Source organism: Canis lupus, chromosome 21 (assembly GCF_048164855.1).
Source record: "Canis lupus baileyi chromosome 21, mCanLup2.hap1, whole genome shotgun sequence".
NCBI lineage: Eukaryota > Metazoa > Chordata > Mammalia > Carnivora > Canidae > Canis > Canis lupus.
In genome coordinates this window covers 45,060,124-45,078,570 of record NC_132858.1, presented here as the reverse complement: position 1 = coordinate 45,078,570, position 18,447 = coordinate 45,060,124, and the positions used below count along the sequence as shown (strand labels likewise).

The 18,447-nt window shown below is 39.1% G+C and overlaps 1 protein-coding gene and 1 gene segment (V, D, J or C); one reads left to right on the top strand and one right to left on the bottom strand.

The window, feature by feature from the left end:
- The window catches only part of LOC140613130 (uncharacterized), a 60,617-nt gene extending 59,480 nt beyond the window's left edge, over positions 1 to 1,137 (bottom strand). Inside the window, exon 1 of one of the 6 annotated variants that reach the window (XR_012014264.1) lies at positions 894 to 1,137. Coding sequence is in view for 2 of the 6 variants with exons in the window: in XM_072791613.1 (XP_072647714.1) it covers positions 894 to 1,049 (156 nt within the window). In the remaining 4 variants the exon portion in view is untranslated. The remainder of the gene's footprint in view (positions 1 to 893) is intronic. The other 5 variants (XR_012014266.1, XR_012014265.1, XM_072791614.1 and 2 more) reach the window with 5 other exon arrangements.
- Positions 1 to 18,447, top strand: part of LOC140613132 (T-cell receptor gamma chain C region 5/10-13-like) — a 44,280-nt gene that overhangs the window by 7,559 nt on the left and 18,274 nt on the right.

The following is an 18,447-nucleotide window of genomic DNA, read 5'->3' as shown; positions in this document are numbered from 1 at the left end:
TGTTGGAATTAACTCTCCTCCCATGTGTCGTGATGTAATCCTGAGGATGAGCAGGAGACTGAGACAGAAAGGATGAGGAACCTGCCAGAGGAGGAACTATTTTCAACTGGTAAGTTTAGTGTCTCCCTCCAATATAAGAATGAGGAAGAGATAACATATATGCATTACCTATAACAAGGACTCTTCTGTCCCCTGCAACACACCCATAGTTGCAGCCTGTATTTTTTCTAACCAGTGTGCCCTGCTAGAGGGTGCCTATGGGAGGGGACACAGTGGGGACCAAAATGCACCCCATGTCCACCCCCCTCTATACCGTGAGCAGAGCTGAACCATCCTGGAGAAAAAGTTCCTTCTAATTATTATTCCAACACTGTGCCCTTTTTTAATTAGTTAAAAAGGAGAATTCTGTGCTACAGGAGACTGTGCTCAGGAGAGAGTAACTACCTAGTTATGGAGACACAATACAGGGTTTTTAAAAAGCTTGGACCTGAAAAAAGGGAAAGTGATCTACAAGAAGAATTGTCAAAGAACCAATGAAAAATAATATTGTTTGAATCTAGGGAAAAAATTTACATTTCAGAGAAATGCCTTGAGAGAAACTGACAGTCATGAGAAATGCAGTAAAATAGCAAGAAGTACAACAGCAGCAAAAGCCATCATTTGCACAGACCCCAGAGACCACTGACTATGGAGTCAGAGGAGGAGCAATTTTTTATACTGTCCACAGAACATAGTAGGTTAAGCCACAGACAACTAGGTACCAGGTTTTAGAGGAGTCAGACAGCCCAAGAAACTTCTCTTCAATTCTGCAGTCTCACCATTCCTGCATGGGCAACCTCAGCCCCAGCCTCAGCCTCAGCCTCAGCCCCTACCCTATGGTCCCTGACATGTACCCCAGTCCTAGAATCCGGAGGAAAAGAAGCACACAACCACCAAGTGTGCCTGCTGGATGCCAGCCTTCCTGCTCCAACTTCCCATCGACCTGATTGTGTCTGATGAGAGCTTCTGTCTGGTGTTGTTGAGAACAGCCTGAGTGAATCTGGGGCCATTAGTTCTTCATCCTGAGATTTCCCAAGGGTCTGGATCTGGATAGCATATCTGCATAACAAAGGGCTTGAAATGGAGAGAAGGCATGTGACTGAGGTCATAGAGGTGACTGTGATGGGCAGGTGTGGCAAAAGATGAAGGAAGAGGAACACAAGTCCTGCTGGGGTACAAATGCCCCAAGGTAGAACATTTGTCTCTGGTGTTTGTGACATCGTCAAGGGCTGCATAAGCCTGGTCTCTAGTGCAGCCTCCATACACATTTGCTAAATTAATGTGTGAATAAATGAATCTTAGGAAGCATTACTGAGGAAGAACATTTAGAGTATTTCCCGTAATGAATCCTAAACATGCATTCTAGAAACTTGAGAGAAATATGTATATATAGACACATATGTACATGCACATATATGCATATTACTATTACATAGTGGTATATAATATGTCATAAAGTCCATACAGAAGAAATGAAGTATCTTGTTTAAGAATGTGGGTTGCAAACCTAGATCCTCTGGTAGAAATTACTGTTCTGTCACTCACATCAGAGCTTTGATAAAAAGGCTGGAGTATCAAAAGCTTCCAATTTCTCCTTGGAAAGATGAGAACAGTAATAAAAGCACCCACTTAGCAGGCTCTGTGACCATTAAATGAGATAATGGAGCCAGCATGTTTGTAGCACAGCACCTGTCACATAGAAATGTCATCAATAATGTGAGCTATCAGTGTTATGAAAAATGAAGAAAAGAAGATCTCTATTTTCTGAAAGTATTTAAAATAAGGAATAAAAGATAAATTCTGTCTCTTTTTTGTGCCCTGTTTGAAATAATTAGTAAGGAGCAAAGACATTTTCCCACAAAGAATGTGTTTAAAGTGGCCATTTATCTCCTTGCTTTGCTCCAGCATCTGAAACCTTCCTCTATGCCCGGGGAGTTTCCCACCTTATGAGTCTCAGTGAGAGAATGAATTCACTCCCAGTAGAGGAAGGAAAAAAGTCAGATACTGTCTGTCAGCCTTCCTTGAGCTCAAGTCAGGTAGAAAGTGTGGGCTTCCCCAATTAGACACGATCCCCACAACTATCAACTCCTCAACAACACACACACAGAGACACACAGAGACACACACGTACATATGCACACGCACTCACAGAAGGACACACACACACACACGCAGGCACACAGATACACATACATACTCTCACATGCACACAGGGTCTGGAAGGAAATGCCTCACAGCAAAGGCAGAGCAGGGGACCTCCCTCCTGAGTGGCCCTGTGTCTCCTCTCCCTCTCCTCTTTCTCATTCCCAGGAGGCACCTTCCTGTGGAAAAAGAGTCAGTCTTCTTAGTTGTAGGACATTAGCCTTCTGGTCTACCACCCTCCAATACTCAACATTCAACTGTGGGGATCACTTCAGAAATGATATTTATGGAAATCAGGGGAAAATAGAGCCGCTGCTTCAGGAGAAAACAGCCATTCTGTCTTCTTCCCCTCTTTTCTCCTCAGGAAAGACCCAAGCTGGAGTTCCCATTAGCTGCACATGGCATGTGACAGGGCCACACGTAAGTTTTAGGCAGAACTGCTTCAAGTTTTAATACATGCAATTGTTTAGAGAAAAAAGGTACAGAATCATAAAGGGCAGGCAAAGAAGCTTAGCTTAAGAAATGATGAGTAAAAAAGGATGAGGAAAATCAATCCAGAAAAATAAATACTAATAACATGTAGCTGATTTTTCAGGTGACTACTTCAAAATGGTCATGAAATATTTTCACAATGAAAGTTAATGGAAATAATAATGGTTCAAAGTATGGGAACATTAAATTTCAGACAGGATAGGAATAGTAATAATATGTAATTCTTCTCAAAAATTTCCTATATTCCAAAACCTGTGCTAGAGGTTGCAATAAGACAGAAATAGTCTCAGTATTTAATGTGCACTAACTTCTGAGACAGAATTGTTTTCACATCCATATTCAGGTGAGGATTTTGAGACAGAAAGAAATTAAGAAATTTGCACAGATTCAGGCAGCTAGCTGAGTGAGAGAGATAAACGGTCCATAACTTCAGATGCAAAAAATGCTCCAAGGACATGGGGAGTTGCTCAGAATATGAATAATACTGCACCTGTGACTCATCAAAGTATTTGTGATACGCAAAATAATATTTATGTCTGTGTATCTGCAAAGAAGAAATCTAGAACTCCATACACCATAATGGAGAGAGTTGTTGGACACGGAGAACTCCTTATGGGGATTTTTATCTTCATCTTTATCCTTTTTCTCTGAGTTTTTTCAAGGAAGATCTTTCCCCAAATACCCTTAACACTGTGACATTCCTTGAGTCATTAATCACTCTTTTCTACCTCTCCGTCTTGATCTATGAAATTAAAAATATAGGCCTCCAGAAAATGTGATTTCTGAGAAGATGGAAAAGGTGAAGAATGTTTAGGAAAAAAGTCTATCAATTAAAAAATACTCATTAAATATTAGTTCATTTTTTTGGAGGGGGAAGGGAGAGACAGAGGGAGAGAGAGAGAATCCTAAGCAGGACCACATTCAGCACAAGCCCAATGTGGGGCTCAATCTCATGACCCTGAAATAATTACCTGAGCAGAAATCAAGAGACAGACACCCAGACACTCCAAATATTTACTCTTCTGGAAGTCAATATTTATTAAACATGCAATATTTTTAAAATATTATATTGAGAAAGTACATTCATAAACAGCTCCTGACAAGTAGAAACTGCTCTCATTTCCACAGAAATCAAGACTAAACCACTAAACCACTTCACTACAGGACAATACAAGGAACAAGATATTGTCCCCTAAGTGGAGAGAGAACAGATAGTGAACATTAACTGACAAATCCTTACAATGTACTCAAGCACAAGTATAGGACCTGATCTCAGAGAATAAGTAAATGCCGTTTTTTAATTATTCATTGATTTTTCAACATAAAACATGGAAAAGTCTATTTCTAACCATAGAATCTGCAGTGGGCATCTGTGGGAATACAGATCTCTCCTTGCAACTTTCCAATATGAGCTACTCACCTTAAGGATAAATTCCTCACACCAGTGAGAATGGGGAAAATTAACAAGGCAGGAAACAACAAATGTTGGAGAGGATGCGGAGAAAAGGGAACCCTCTTACACTGTTGGTGGGAATGTGAACTGGTGCAGCCACTCTGGAAAACTGTGTGGAGGTTCCTCAAAGAGTTAAAAATAGACCTGCCCTACGACCCAGCAATTGCACTGTTGGGGATTTACCCCAAAGATACAGATGCAGTGAAATGCCGGGACACCTGCACCCCGATGTTTATAGCAGCAATGGCCACGATAGCCAAACTGTGGAAGGAGCCTCGGTGTCCAACGAAAGATGAATGGATAAAGAAGATGTGGTTTATGTATACAATGGAATATTACTCAGCTATTAGAAATGACAAATACCCACCATTTGCTTCCACGTGGATGGAACTGGAGGGTATTATGCTGAGTGAAGTAAGTCAATTGGAGAAGGACAAACATTATATGTTCTCATTCATTTGGGGAATATAAATAGTAGTGAAAGGGAATATAAGGGAAGGGAGAAGAAATGTGTGGGAAATACCAGAAAGGGAGACAGAACGTAAAGACTGCTAACTCTGGGAAACGAACTAGGGGTGGTAGAAGGGGAGGAGGGCGGGGGGTGGGAGTGAATGGGTGACGGGCACTGGGGGTTATTCTGTATGTTAGTAAATTGAACACCAATAAAAAATTTTAAAAAGGATAAATTCTCCAATGAACATCAACATATTCATTCACTCTGTCCCCTAGTTAAAGGCCCTAAAGTCTAGTGTTCAACTTTGAGATCTCCTCAGGGGAAAGAGGGATTTGCAGACCAGGCACATACAAGAGATGGAATTCCATGGGATCCTTCAGCCTTTCTCTCACCTCAGTTGGGCTCATGTTCTTTATGGTCATTTTAACCTACACTGTTCATGACCTTGACTATTTCTCTGTGGGGAGACCCTTGCTTTCTTGAGCCTGATCAGAACCTTCCTAGTCCCTTATAGTTTTTTTTTTTTTTATAGAGGAAAATTGGAGGCCAGGATCTGAGTGGAACACCTGATGAGAAAGATCAAACTTTTCCAAAAGGAATGCATGGCAAGTGTGGATTCTGCTTCTGAATATCTCTTTGCTACATTACTATTTTGGTTCTCAAAATATCTTTACTAAATGCATTGTCTCGTGTCATGTATGGAAGAGAAGTGTACTTCGTACCATAGTGTCTTCTGATAACAGTCCTGATGAGACAAGTTAGATCAATTTTTCAATATGAGACTTAGAAAAGTTAGTGAAAAGTTTAATGTTAAAATAATGAAGAGAGGCAAATGTTTTATTCTTCATTCAAAAGTCAGAATACATGAGGCCTTTATTTTTTTTATAATTTTCTTTCTTTTATGTTTTTTTTTAATTTATTTTTTATTGGTGTTCAATTTACTAACATACAGAATAACCCCCAGTGCCCGTCACCCATTCATTCCCACCCCCGCCCTCCTCCCCTTCTACCACCCCTAGTTCGTTTCCCAGAGTTAGCAGTCTTTACGTTCTGTCTCCCTTTCTGATATTTCCCACACATTTCTTCCCCCTTCCCTTATATTCCCTTTCACTATTCTTTATATTCCCCAAATGAATGAGAACATATAATGTTTGTCCTTCTCCGACTGGCTTACTTCACCTTTAAACCAGCATTTTAAGATTGATTAATAAAAGGGAAAATGTTTACCTCAAAAATGAAAAAATATTAAAGTTCATACTCCTACATTATATCTCAACTACATCCATGTCTTTCTTAGTGAAAGAAAGAATATGAAAATAAATATTCAAGTTTTAAGATACCATTTGTCAGACAGACAGGATGGGCTTCTCTTCCTTACTTATTTATTGATTTTATACATTTGAAATAAAAGTAGGAACAAGAATTTTTACAATGAAAGTATTTCAGAAAGTCATTTTTTCTTCCTTTTCAATAATAATAAAAATACATCTTGAAAACTTTAGAAAGGGCATAAAACTGCCATGCACAAAATCTAATTTATGCTTATTATCATTTATCAGGTGCATTTATTTTATGCTCATTCTCATTTTTGAACTGATAATGTAACTTTGTCAATTTTGATAGATATTTCTTTCATCAGTCATAGATGTAAAACCTGGGACAAAAAGAGATTAAATACCTCAGTTCACATCCAAAGGGGTAAGTAATATAAGGAGGTGTTAATTTTCATAGGCCATTAGTATTGATTTTTCATGAAAAGTTGGCAAGATCCTGATAAATTTTCAATAGATGAAGTTAACTAAATGGGCTAAATGGTAGAGGAAGCTGATTATTATACATATTCAGGAAAAATACTATTCTCATAGATCATTTAAATACCTAGAATATTGCTCACAGTAATAATTTAACCAAAAGAAGAGAATGTTTCAAATATGCAAATCTCACTTAAAATATATATTTATATATAAAATACCAAGCAATCCTAATTTTAGTCACAAATACATAGAGAAAATTCAAAGTAAAAGTAAAAGATAGGTGCCTTATATCATCATTTTTATGTCTCATTTTATGTGGATTTTCTTTACGTTATTTATACATGTTGTCATATTTACCGGATGGGTGTCTTTTCATGAGTTATGTCTCACTGCCACCATCCTCGTTTGTAAAATGGAGATTAATCATAACAGGAATCACATGGGACTGCGAGAGGAGTAAAAAATAATTCAAGTCCACAATGCACATTAGATGTCTAATAATTGTAAAGTGAATCATTACATAATACTCATAACATTGCTTTGAAAGTGATCCTACATGTGACATCATGCTCATGAGGCAGTTGCAAGGCTCAGGGTGAATGGAAGCTGGTTTCCAGAGACTGCTTTGACCCATGTATCCCTAGCAGCTGTGGTCTACTCCCTTCTTGGAGGAACCTGATTATAAATGAAATTTGATCTTTGAGCCCTATTTGCTCGTGGCATTTCAATCTACTTTTAAAAAACAAAACAAAACAAAACAAAACAAAAAAAACCTCCAGTTCTTGTGCACATGGCATATTCAGTAATGTCAAAGAGATATTTCAGGGTCTGATTTTGTTCTGTTGTGCTGTGTGACAGAAGAGTAGAGTCAGTTTCCCATCTGAGTCCCCAATAACAGCAAATCAGAGACACACAGACATAAGGGCTGAGTCCAGCAGACCTGTCCCCATATTACTGAGCAGTGTTTCCGTAGTGTGGGATTCCTGTAGTATGTGAATGTGTGAGTGGGTTTGAGAAATATCCTGACTCACCCTATACAGATACGTTTACCAGGAATTTATTTTCAGATTGAGAATCCTCTTACCGCATCTGCCCAGCACTCATGAGACACAGAAAGCCCTAGACTTGCTCAGATCTGTGACAGATCGAGAAGAACTCCAGGGAACTATCTAAGCCACCACTTCTTCTAAGAACCCAGAACCAGTCCCGCCCTCCTGCAGCTGTCCTGACAAGTCTTGTTAACAGGCACCTCACTTCTTACCTTATTGATGGAGAGCCTGCCAAGCCAGAAAAATGCCACTTCTGGAAGTAGTCATCTTCTCAACCCTCTGGGCTTATGAGCTGTCCCCCAGGCACTTCAGTCTACAGAAGAGACTCAGGAAATTCTTTCTTGTTGCCTTTTTCCATATCATTTGCTCATGTGAATTTCTCTTCGTTGTTTGCAGTTGGCCTTGGGCGGATAAAGATGGAACATCTGAAATATCATTTTCTAGAGCAAGAGATGAGCGTGCCCACATATCATAAAAGGTTTCCCTTAGGACATTAACAAAGGAGCCATTCACTGGTACTGACAGATACCAGATCAGGGATAAAATATCTAAAATTTTCTCAACAAAGCTTCCTTATGGTCACTTAAGTGGGAAGAACCATAAGCTTCCATGACAACCTTGACAATAAATATCTTAAGGAAACAACATGAGGCTGTGAACTACTGTGGCTGCTGGATTTGTATCCACAGCATTAGAGTTGCCCATAGAAGCTGCACAAGAACTATCTTCAGGTCTGGCCCACCCACATTCTACTCAATATGGGCAACCACAGAGGCTACACAGCTGGGTGCTCAGCCTGAGACTCTCCCTCTGCAGTATTTCTTGAGTTTTGCAGGGAGACATTGCAGATCCTGTTTGCACAGTGGGCCCCACGGGTTATCAGCAATTATGGTACAAAGTAAGCAGTTTGACCAATTCCCACTAAATTAGACTGTCTGAAAATACAAACGGAATGGTTCAAAGGAATATTCATTTGTCTGTTAATGCACTGTGGAGGGGGATTTCTAGTGCCTGAATAGTGCAAAGAAAGAGAGGAAAGGGGTTATACAGATTACATAATTATTCCTTATTACTACTTTGTAATTTCATTGATGGATATTACATTTTTTCAGAGGTAGAATGATCAGTCAAACATAAAAATTCCATGCATTGATTACCATTCTGTGGCCAGACTGAAGGAATCTACAGATTGCTTTATCCCTACGTAAATGGCAGCTATTTGGGTAATGGAGAAACCAAGGTGTAAATCCCGAATGCATCACTCTCGCTCCACATTCAGGGTCAATACTAGGAACCAAAAAACCATTACTGATTGAAACAGGCCCTGGAGCACATCAGGTGGCTGCAACATGGTGGTTATGCCTCTAAGACATTGTTCTCAGGATTCTGTAAAGAAAACTAAAAATGTCTATATGATTCAGTTGATTAAAAGAAGAATAGCGTATGCTCTCTTTATCTGTAAAGACAAGTTTGCAAAGTCCTTTCACAAATTAACAAATTAAAAATCATGATTGAGAATAAAATCCTATAATTTGTACCTGATGGTCACCAGGTTTCAAAATAGATGGACACACAAGTAATGGGTGAAATTACAAAACCTCCTCCCCCCCCCAAAAAAAAAAAAAAACAAAACTCCTCCCTCACCTCCTTAGAGTTCACTTTCAGATGTTGAAAAGCTTGAAACTTTGACAGCGTGGGGATCTGAACACATAATCACCATGCCTGCAGTTCATTTCTGGTGCCTGATATCATGACAACAGCTTCATTCTATTTCTCATTCTAAGAATGAGGTGGTGCCTTCTCCAATTGACTTATTTCACTCAGCATAATACCCTCCAGTTCCATCCACGTTGAAGCAAATGGTGGGTATTTGTCGTTTCTAATGGCTGAGTAATATTCCATTGTATACATAAACCACACCTTCTTTATCCATTCATCTTTCGATGGACACCAAGGCTCCTTCCACAGTTTGGCTATTGTGGACGTTGTTGCTATAAACATCGGGGTGTAGGTGTCCCGGTGTTTCATTGCATCTGTATCTTTGGGGTAAATCCCCAACAGTGCAATTGCTGGGTCGTAGGGCAGATATATTTTTAACTCTTTGAGGAACCTCCACACAGTGTTCCAGAGTGGCTGCACCAGTTCACATTCCCACCAACAGTGCAGGAGGGTTCCCCTTTCTCCGCATCCTCTCCAACATTTGTGGTTTCCTGCCTTGTTAATTTTCTCCATTCTCACTGGTGTGAGGTGGTATCTCATTGTGGTTTGGATTTGTATTTCCCTGATGGCCACTGATGCGGAGCATTTCCTCATGTGCTTGTTGGCCATGTCTATGTCTTCCTCTGCGATATTTCTGTTCATGTCTTTTTCCCATTTCATGATTGGATTGTTTGTTTCTTTGCTGTTGAGTTTATTAAGTTCTTTATAGATCTTGGAAACTAGTCCTTTATCTGATACGTCATTTGCAAATATCTTCTCCCATTCTGTAGGTTGTCTTTGAGTTTTGTTGATGGTATCTTTTGCTTTGCAAAAGCTTCTTATCTTGATGAAGTCCCAATAGTTCATTTTTGTTTTTGTTTCTATTGCCTTCATGGATGAATCTTGCAAGAAGTTACTGTGGCCAAGTTCAAAAAGGGTGTTGCCTGTGTTCTCCTCTAGGATTTTGATGGAATCTTGTCTCACATTAAGATATTTCATCCATTTTGAGTTTATCTTTATGTATGGTGCAAGAGAGTGGTCTAGTTTCATTCTGCTGCATGTGGATGTCCAATTTTCCCAGCACCATTTATTGAAGAGACTGTCTTTTTTCCAGTGGATAGTCTTTCCTCCTTTGTCGAATATTAGTTGACCATAAAGTTGAGGGTCCACTTCTGGATTCTCTATTCTGTTCCATTGATCTGTGTCTGTTTTTGTGCCAGTATCATACTGTCTTGATGAGCACAGCTTTGTAGTACAACCTGAAATCTGGCATTGTGATGCCCCCAGCTATGGTTTTCTTTTTTAAAATTCCCCTGGCTATTCGGGGTCTTTTCTGATTCCACACAAATCTTAAAATAATTTGTTCTAACTCTCTAAGAAAGTCCATGGTATTTTGATAGGGATTGCATTAAACATGTAAATTGCCCTGGGTAGCATTGGCATTTTCACAATATTAATTCTGCCAATCCATGAGCATGGAATATTTTTCCATCTCTTTGTGTCTTCCTCAATTTCTTTCAGAAGTGTTATATAGTTTTTAGAGTATAGATCCTTTACCTCTTTGGTTAGGTTTATTCCTAGGTATCTTATGCTTTTATGTGCAAGCATTATATGGTCTCATTCATTTGGGGAATATAAAAAAATAGTGAAAGGGAATAAAGGGGAAAGGAGAAAAATGAGTGGTAAATATCAGAAAGGGAGACAGAACATGAAAGACTCCTAACTCTGGGAAATGAACTAGGGGTGGTGGAAGGGAAGGTGGGCGGGGGGTGGGGGTGACTGGGTGACGGGCACTGAGGTGGGCACTTGATGGGATGAGCACTGAGTGTTATGCTATATGTTGGCAAATTGAACACCAATAAAAAATAAATTTATAACAAAAAAAAAAGACTCGTGTGGTGTTATCAAATGTAAGGGTTTCATGAAAACAGAATGAATCCATGCCACAGCAGTTTCAGGACCTTCCCAGGGGCAAATGCAGGTTCTTGTGTCCTATACCCTGTCCATCATGATTCCTAAGTGGAGTGGGTCCCCGCAGGTGGAACCTGAGGGCCTGGGTCTCAATAGGGCCTCACCAATACTCTAAGACATCTAAGACACAAAATTAAGGAGACCCTAATGATATATGGGGTCAGAGAATAATGAATCCTCTAAGAAATTAATGAATGAAAAGAGGGATTAAAGTTCTCACAGAGTCTGTGCTAAATATATGACACAAGTTATTTTATTTAATCCTCCAAAGAGCAATGTAGAATGGATTGAATTGGCCACAGGGGAGATGGGGTCACCTTGATTTGTCAACACACGACAACCATGAAACACTACAAGGGTGAATTGGTCGGAAAGGACAAACTTACCTATGTGGCTTAGATGTGACAAGATATTATGTAGCCATTAAAAACCTTGTTTTGGAAGAATGATACAGAATGTTTACAAGTTAAGTGAGGGTTCGAGAAAATTCCCTCAGATTTGTTCCATGATTGGCATTTCTAAGATGCGAATATTAAACTCTGAGGGGCCCAGAACATGGTTCCCCAAGAGAGGACGTGATCAAGATGGAAATCCAACAGTGGAGTCAGTATTTCCAGCTCTTCAACAGCCAAGAATTTTTTGTTTTTACATTTAATAATGAAATTATTTATATAACAATGTAAATATAAATGTATATATGACACTTAAAATGGTAATCTATTTGTATTTTCCCTTCTAAAAACATTAGTACTCTTTAACTCCCAGAAGTAAAGAAAAACCAAAAAGCTACAATCAACCATAATGGCAATAGTAGTTATCATGGAACAGGGGGTCTGCAAGATTTGCCCATGCCAGGCAAGCCCCAGTTCTGTAAATAAAGTTTTATTGAAACACAACCTTGACCATGCTTACAAATTTTCTGAATGTGCTTTGCACAACAGAGACAGTGTTGGGTAGTTTCATCAGAGACCCACAAAGCCAAAAATGTTGACCATTTGGCCCTCTAAAGAACACGTTTGTGACTTAGTGACCTAGAATGATCTACTTTGAGTGACATTTATTTTTAGTTTATGTTTCCCTATTTTGCAGTATGCTGTCAATGACCCTTTGTTACATATCCATCCTCCCCATACTAAACGTCTTACTCTAGATAAATTGCTGAATATATCTTTGATTCATTTTCCTCATTTGAAAATGGAAAATATACATTTATTTACCTGAAAGAACTGTTGAGAGGAGAAACTTAAATAATACATAAAAATTCTTACAAGTGTTTGGAGCATGTCTTCTGCTCTCTAAAAGCTTTATATTTGCTTACATGGGTTATTATGGCATTTTTGAACCTAATATGACAAAATGTGAAACAAAACTCATGATATTTTCTTTTTTATTTTAAATAATGGGAACAAATGAAAACAGACAACTTATCCTTTCACACAATTCTAATAGAACACCTGCTGCTGTTCCTGGATTGCAGCCATGTCTATTCATTTCCTAACTATGTATGACTGTTTTTGTCTTGTTGTTGTTGTTTGGTTTTTTTTGTTGTTGTTTTTGTTTTGTTTTTGTTTTTGTTTTTGTTTTGCTACGATGTATGATGACAGATGTGAAGATTCCTCAACAGAGACCTTAGGACCAAAAGCCTAAATAAAATATTTGTTATCTAACCTTGTAGAAAAGAGTTTGACAATATTTCCAGTGCAAAAAGAATAAGGGAATAAGTTTGGATTTACAACTAAAATTCAAGATATAATAAGAGAAAATATTGAGAAAGTTTACTCCATGAACATGAAAATAAAATTTGCATGGCAAAAAGCAGTATAAGATAAGGACACATAACAAACCATAAGGAAATATTTACAGCCTGTATAAAATGTAATGGTGAACTATGCCTAATAGTAAAATGCATTTTAAAAATGGAAGTAGACCATTTAGAATATCCTAAGAAAAATGGAAAGAAAACAACAAAAGTCAGTTCATGACAAGAAATATATACATAGGTCTTAAACTTATAAAAAGTTTATGAACTTCACTTGGTATAACATAAAGTTCAATTAAATCTGAGATACCATATCTCACTTGCCATAAGCCGGGCAAGAATATAAGTTTCACAATACTCTCTGTTGGCAATGCTATGAAAGTAAACAGGCACTCATACATATCTGGTTAGGATGCAAAATATACCATTTTGTGGGGCAATTGGGAAATATCTAACAGAAGTTAATATGCATTTATTTTTCAAGCTAGCCAAAACACTTTCAGAAATTTACTCTGAAGGCAGAATTTTAACACTATGAAAATATATATGCACAAGGTATTCATTGGGTAACTACAAAATGTAAAATTACTTAAGTGCATCCAAATATAGGAGATTGGTTGAATAAATGATGGATCGCATGTGCTTAGAGATGGGGAGAGCTGGAAATGGCACTGCTGACATTTTACAATAATATCCAACATAGCAGGAATGAAATATTAAACTTTGTTTGAGTCCATCATAGAATTGACATTGCAGGTTATGTGATTATACAAAAACTAGAGGCAGACAAGCAGTTGTAGTGAGGAACAGGAGGTGAGCATTTACTCATCTTGCACAGATCCTGTCAAACACATTCACCTGGTCACAGATTAAAGTTGAATTTGTTAATGAAATAATAAGAGCTCAGTAGACTAGTGGGAGAGGGTGAACCCCTTGGAACCATATAAAGCGTGTTTCCCAGTAGTTTTAAGCATCTTCTCTTGAATCCTCACAAAATTCTTGCAAGTACGATCAGGGACAATCCAGAGAGAGCTTCCCCCTTGATGCTGCAGAGAGGAACAACAAATATGGCTAAACTCCACCCAGCTGAATCTATCCCATCACCACTGCAGGAAAAAGAGACTTCATATCAGGGAGGGCACTAGTGGAATCCCACTGCAGTTGAGGGAAGGCAAAGGAGGCAACCACTGGAGCTGTGCCTCACACATCTATGCTATGTCCAAAAATAACAAGATTTCCAGTGCGTTAGGATGGGCATCAAACCACTGCCTGAAGTAGTTGGGTACCTCCTGCAGCTGGGAGAGGAGACAAAGATTGAAAATATTGCACTTCTTTGGGATCCCTGGGTGGCTCAGTGGTTTAGCGCCTGCCTTAGGCCTGGCCGTGATCCTGGAGTCCTAGGATCCCTGCATGGAGCCTGCTTCTCCCTCTGCCTGTGTCTCTGCCTCCCCCGCCCCCCTCTCTGTGTGTGTGTGTCTTATGAATAAATAAATAAAATCTTAAAAAAAAAAAAGAAAATATTCCACTTCTGGAAAACAGGCAGGATACTTGTGAAGACCACATCCTTATGAGTCCATTCCAATTCCACTGTATCAGCTTAAAATTGAGATTAAGAGAAATATCAGAGGATGTTTCCTTCCCTGGCCTTTCACTACCATGCTGGCAAACCTTGAATAAAGGTAATAGCGGAATAGATCAGAGAGAGTCCCAAGAGGCAGACTTCCTCTAGGGAGCGGAAGAAGACTCTAAAATAAAATAATAAAATAAAATAAATAAAATAAAATAAATAAAAGAGACAAAGTGGAACTGGAAGATTTTTGAATGTTTGAACTTTGACAACAGCAAATTTGAACCCTGATAACATTGCAACAATGAATTTCTAGTCCAGTCTAACTCCTCACTACTTAATCCAAGCCCAAATGATCCAAGGTCACTTTATCTTCTATCCTTACCTCTCTGGGGACTAGGCTGGCTTTGGAAGTGTGAATTTTCTCTAACTCTCCACCAATGAAAGCTTCCTGGGAAGGAATTCATACCAGTGTGAGCAATGGGGTGCTGACTTTCAGCGAATGAATGAATGTTGGAAGCTACAAAGCCTTTGGAGTGATATAAACCTAGGTTTGAATATCTGCTCAGCCACTTCACTGACACCACCATCCAGGAAAGTCACTAAATCTTGCTCATATGGTTTCTGGGGACTGAAGGAGGTTCCATACAGGACAGTTCTAGCACTGGGTCACCACGTCACACTGTCCTTTCCCATTACAGCTAAACTGCCTTCCTGAGCCACCTCAGCTAACACAGGAACTCAGGGACTCTTGGAAAGTCACATCTTACATTGTCCTCTAAATAACAGTAAGATTTGCTGTATTTACAAACCTAAGAATTGTGAATAGGAAAAGAGTCCGGGGTAATAAAATAAAAGATTGTTTTCCTCCAAGAGTTTTCTTCATTCACAAGAGAGCATAGTAATGTCAGAGCATCTAAATCAAAAAGTACAGGAATTGTTAACATCCCCCCAAATTTGTGAACTTTCTTCCAACTACTGATCTATAAAATGTATCTTATTTCTGCATAAAGTTGTGGGATTATTATCTCATGATATACTGTAATAAGTCTTTTCTTCCAATTTTCATGATAGCCTTAACTCCCTACACTCTTGCCAACTATAGTGAAAAATCTATATCTGAAAGAGAAAAATACCTTAGGGATACACCTATCCTTGGTGTGCTTGTTGGTTGCTTTTTAAGATTTTTAAAAATTTATTCATGAGAGACACACATAGACGGGCAGAGACATAGGGAGAGGGCGAAGCAGGTTCCCTGTGGGGGTCCCAATGCGGGACTGGATCCTGGGAACCCAGCATCATGCCATGAACTGAAGGCCGATGCTCAACCACTAGGCCACCCAGGCCTCCCAGGATAGGAATGTTTGAAACAAAACCTAAAGGAAAAATGTGAAGGTGTTGCCCTCCAAAGGGAGATAACCTGGAATGATTATAACATGAATGTTTGGGTGAGGTTTTTTAGGAACCTGGTAATTTTTTACACCAAAAACACAATAAAAATAACAATGAACAATCTTTCCTTGCTTCTTTTTTTAAAAGATTTTATTTATTTATTCATGAGAGACACAGAGAGGGACAGAGACACAGGCAGAGGGAAAAGCAGGGTCCCTGTGGGGAGCCTGAAGTTGGACTCGGTCTCAGGACCCTGGGATCCTGACCTGAGCAAAAGGCAGATGCTCAACCTCTGAGCCACCCAGGTGACCCTCTTTCCTTGTTTCTAAAGCAAACTTCCTCTCCTGTTTTGTCTCTGAAGAACAAGGACTGCCACTGCCTCCCCAGTCCTCATTTATGCCCCCTTTTGGAGAAAATTCTGACCAGTCAGGGGCAATGCCAAATCCATGGATGTACAATTATCTTTCACTTGAGTTTCTTGGTTGACTATACTCCTTTCTTGTCTGTTCACTGTTTTTATGCCGACTGTCAACTTGTTCAAGCATCTCTGATTTCTCTCCTTTGGCTTTCAAATAAAGATAGCAAGCTGAGATTCTCTAAGGATCAAGTCTCCTTCACCAGAACAGCAGACAGAAGCTTGCAGATAGGTTGCAAACTCTCAAGGGTTTCCCTGGAGATGGCCATTGTGCAGCAGTATCGATAAAAAATGGGAGAGCCTTTGAAATAAATCCTGGATGGCTCATCCAAGATTACAAGCAATACTAGCCCAATTCCTGCTTGAACAAGGAATAAGAAAGACAACGGAGTCTTGTAAGTGATGATCCTCAATGTCATCAAGTTTGATGAATCCACCTGCTACGGAGGCTGCTGGGATCTCACAAGGTCATGCATGAAATCAGAAGGGGCCTGTAAGAATACCTTCTCCATTACTAACCCCGAACTCTTTTCTCGCTTGAGAAACCACGGCAGAGCCTTTCCTGCTCTCAATTACAGAATCATTAGCTGTTGGATCGGGAAGGGCCTTTGGACATACAAAGCCCACGCCCACTCCACAAATGGGGATGTAGGGAGCCAGGGATCCAAATGCCTTGTCCAAAGCTGGATATCCACAGAGGCAGGGCTCTACATTTCCAAAGCTCATGGAATAGCTTCCAAGAAGCTTCTGTTGAAACAAATCAGAGAACTGGGTTTGTTTTTTAATTTCGGTTTTAATGAGTAATCTATTTTTCTACAAGAGTTAGAATTTCTTTTCATTCCAGGAAAATATTTTCATCAAGGAATTATTTTCTCATTTTTTTCTTTGCCTGGTATATATTAGGGTTTCCAAATGGTAAAAGTGGCATACTGAAAATTGGAGATGGAGACCATTATTCACATTTATGCAGTATGTTTCTGTTGGCATGATCATTTTTTCAGTTACTAATGCATATCCTCTTTCTGAAATGCAATCCCACATTGCTGACATAACAGGCCTGGTGTTTGTGAGAACAAAAGGGCTTTTCCTTTGATGCATTTCTGAGCAATTTCACACACTTGAACACCTGGAAATCAAAATATCTTAAGTCTCTGAACACTTTCTTGGTAATTTAGGGAAGTCGTTGGTTGATCATTCCGTCCCTATCACTTCTTTTTCTTCCTTTCCTTTCTTTGCTTCCTCTTCTTATTTTCATATTTTCTCCTTCCTTTTCTTTCTTCTCTTTCTCCTCCTTTTTCTCCCCCTCTTTATCTCTCTCTCTTTCTTTTTATTTGCTCCCATTGTCCCCATTTTCCATCAGCACTTTTCTGTGTTTACTGCCCCCATCAAAACAGACACTTGGTTCAATTAATCGGAGGAAGACTTTATATAATATCAGCTGCCATGAGCCCTACTTTCAATGACCTCAAATGATCAAATTGCCAGTGAAAGGTTTCTACCTTCTGGTCCTCCCATGAAGCTCCGGAGAACGTTGATGTTTTTGTAGACACTCTAACCAGTGTGATAACCTCTAACCGGGCTGGATCAAGATATTTACAGAAGGTACTAGGCTTATAGTAACTCCTCCTTGTAAGTAACTTTGTTCTTTTTTGATCCTGTAAATGAAGAATTGATAGATGTGTTTAAAAAAACAATGTAGGATCTTCTCAGCATATGGACAACAATTTTGCAGGTAATGGCCACTATATATGGTGATAAAAACACTTGAGCATAAAGTTTTTTTACTTCCCTGCTGCAAGAAGATTGAAATTCTACTTTTAGGAAATATACACACAACAGTACAGATGCAGACTTAAATTTAAGATTTTTTAGGACTGTGTCTGTGAACTATTTGTGTAAGCTCTTGGTTCAAGGTGGCTTTCTTTTAGATGGTCTTTTCAGTGAGAAACACTTTGATGAACTAGCTCTAGTATTAATAGTGCTCCTGTCTTGGCAAATTGTACTCCTTTTTCTAGTTACCTGCAAAACAGGTATGACTGCTTTAGAGCTCATCTTTAAGAGCAGTGCAAAAATTTAACTCTTAACTGAATGACTATGGAGCAGTGGATGACTATAGAACATAAATCAACATATTTTTATGACTCTAGCTTCTTAGTAGGTCAGCTGAGAGTAATCACAATTTGTGCTATTGTGAGTATTGTGATATTGCCTTGAGACGGACCAGTTTAATGGAATTTGTGAGCTCAGTGAACCATTTCAGAC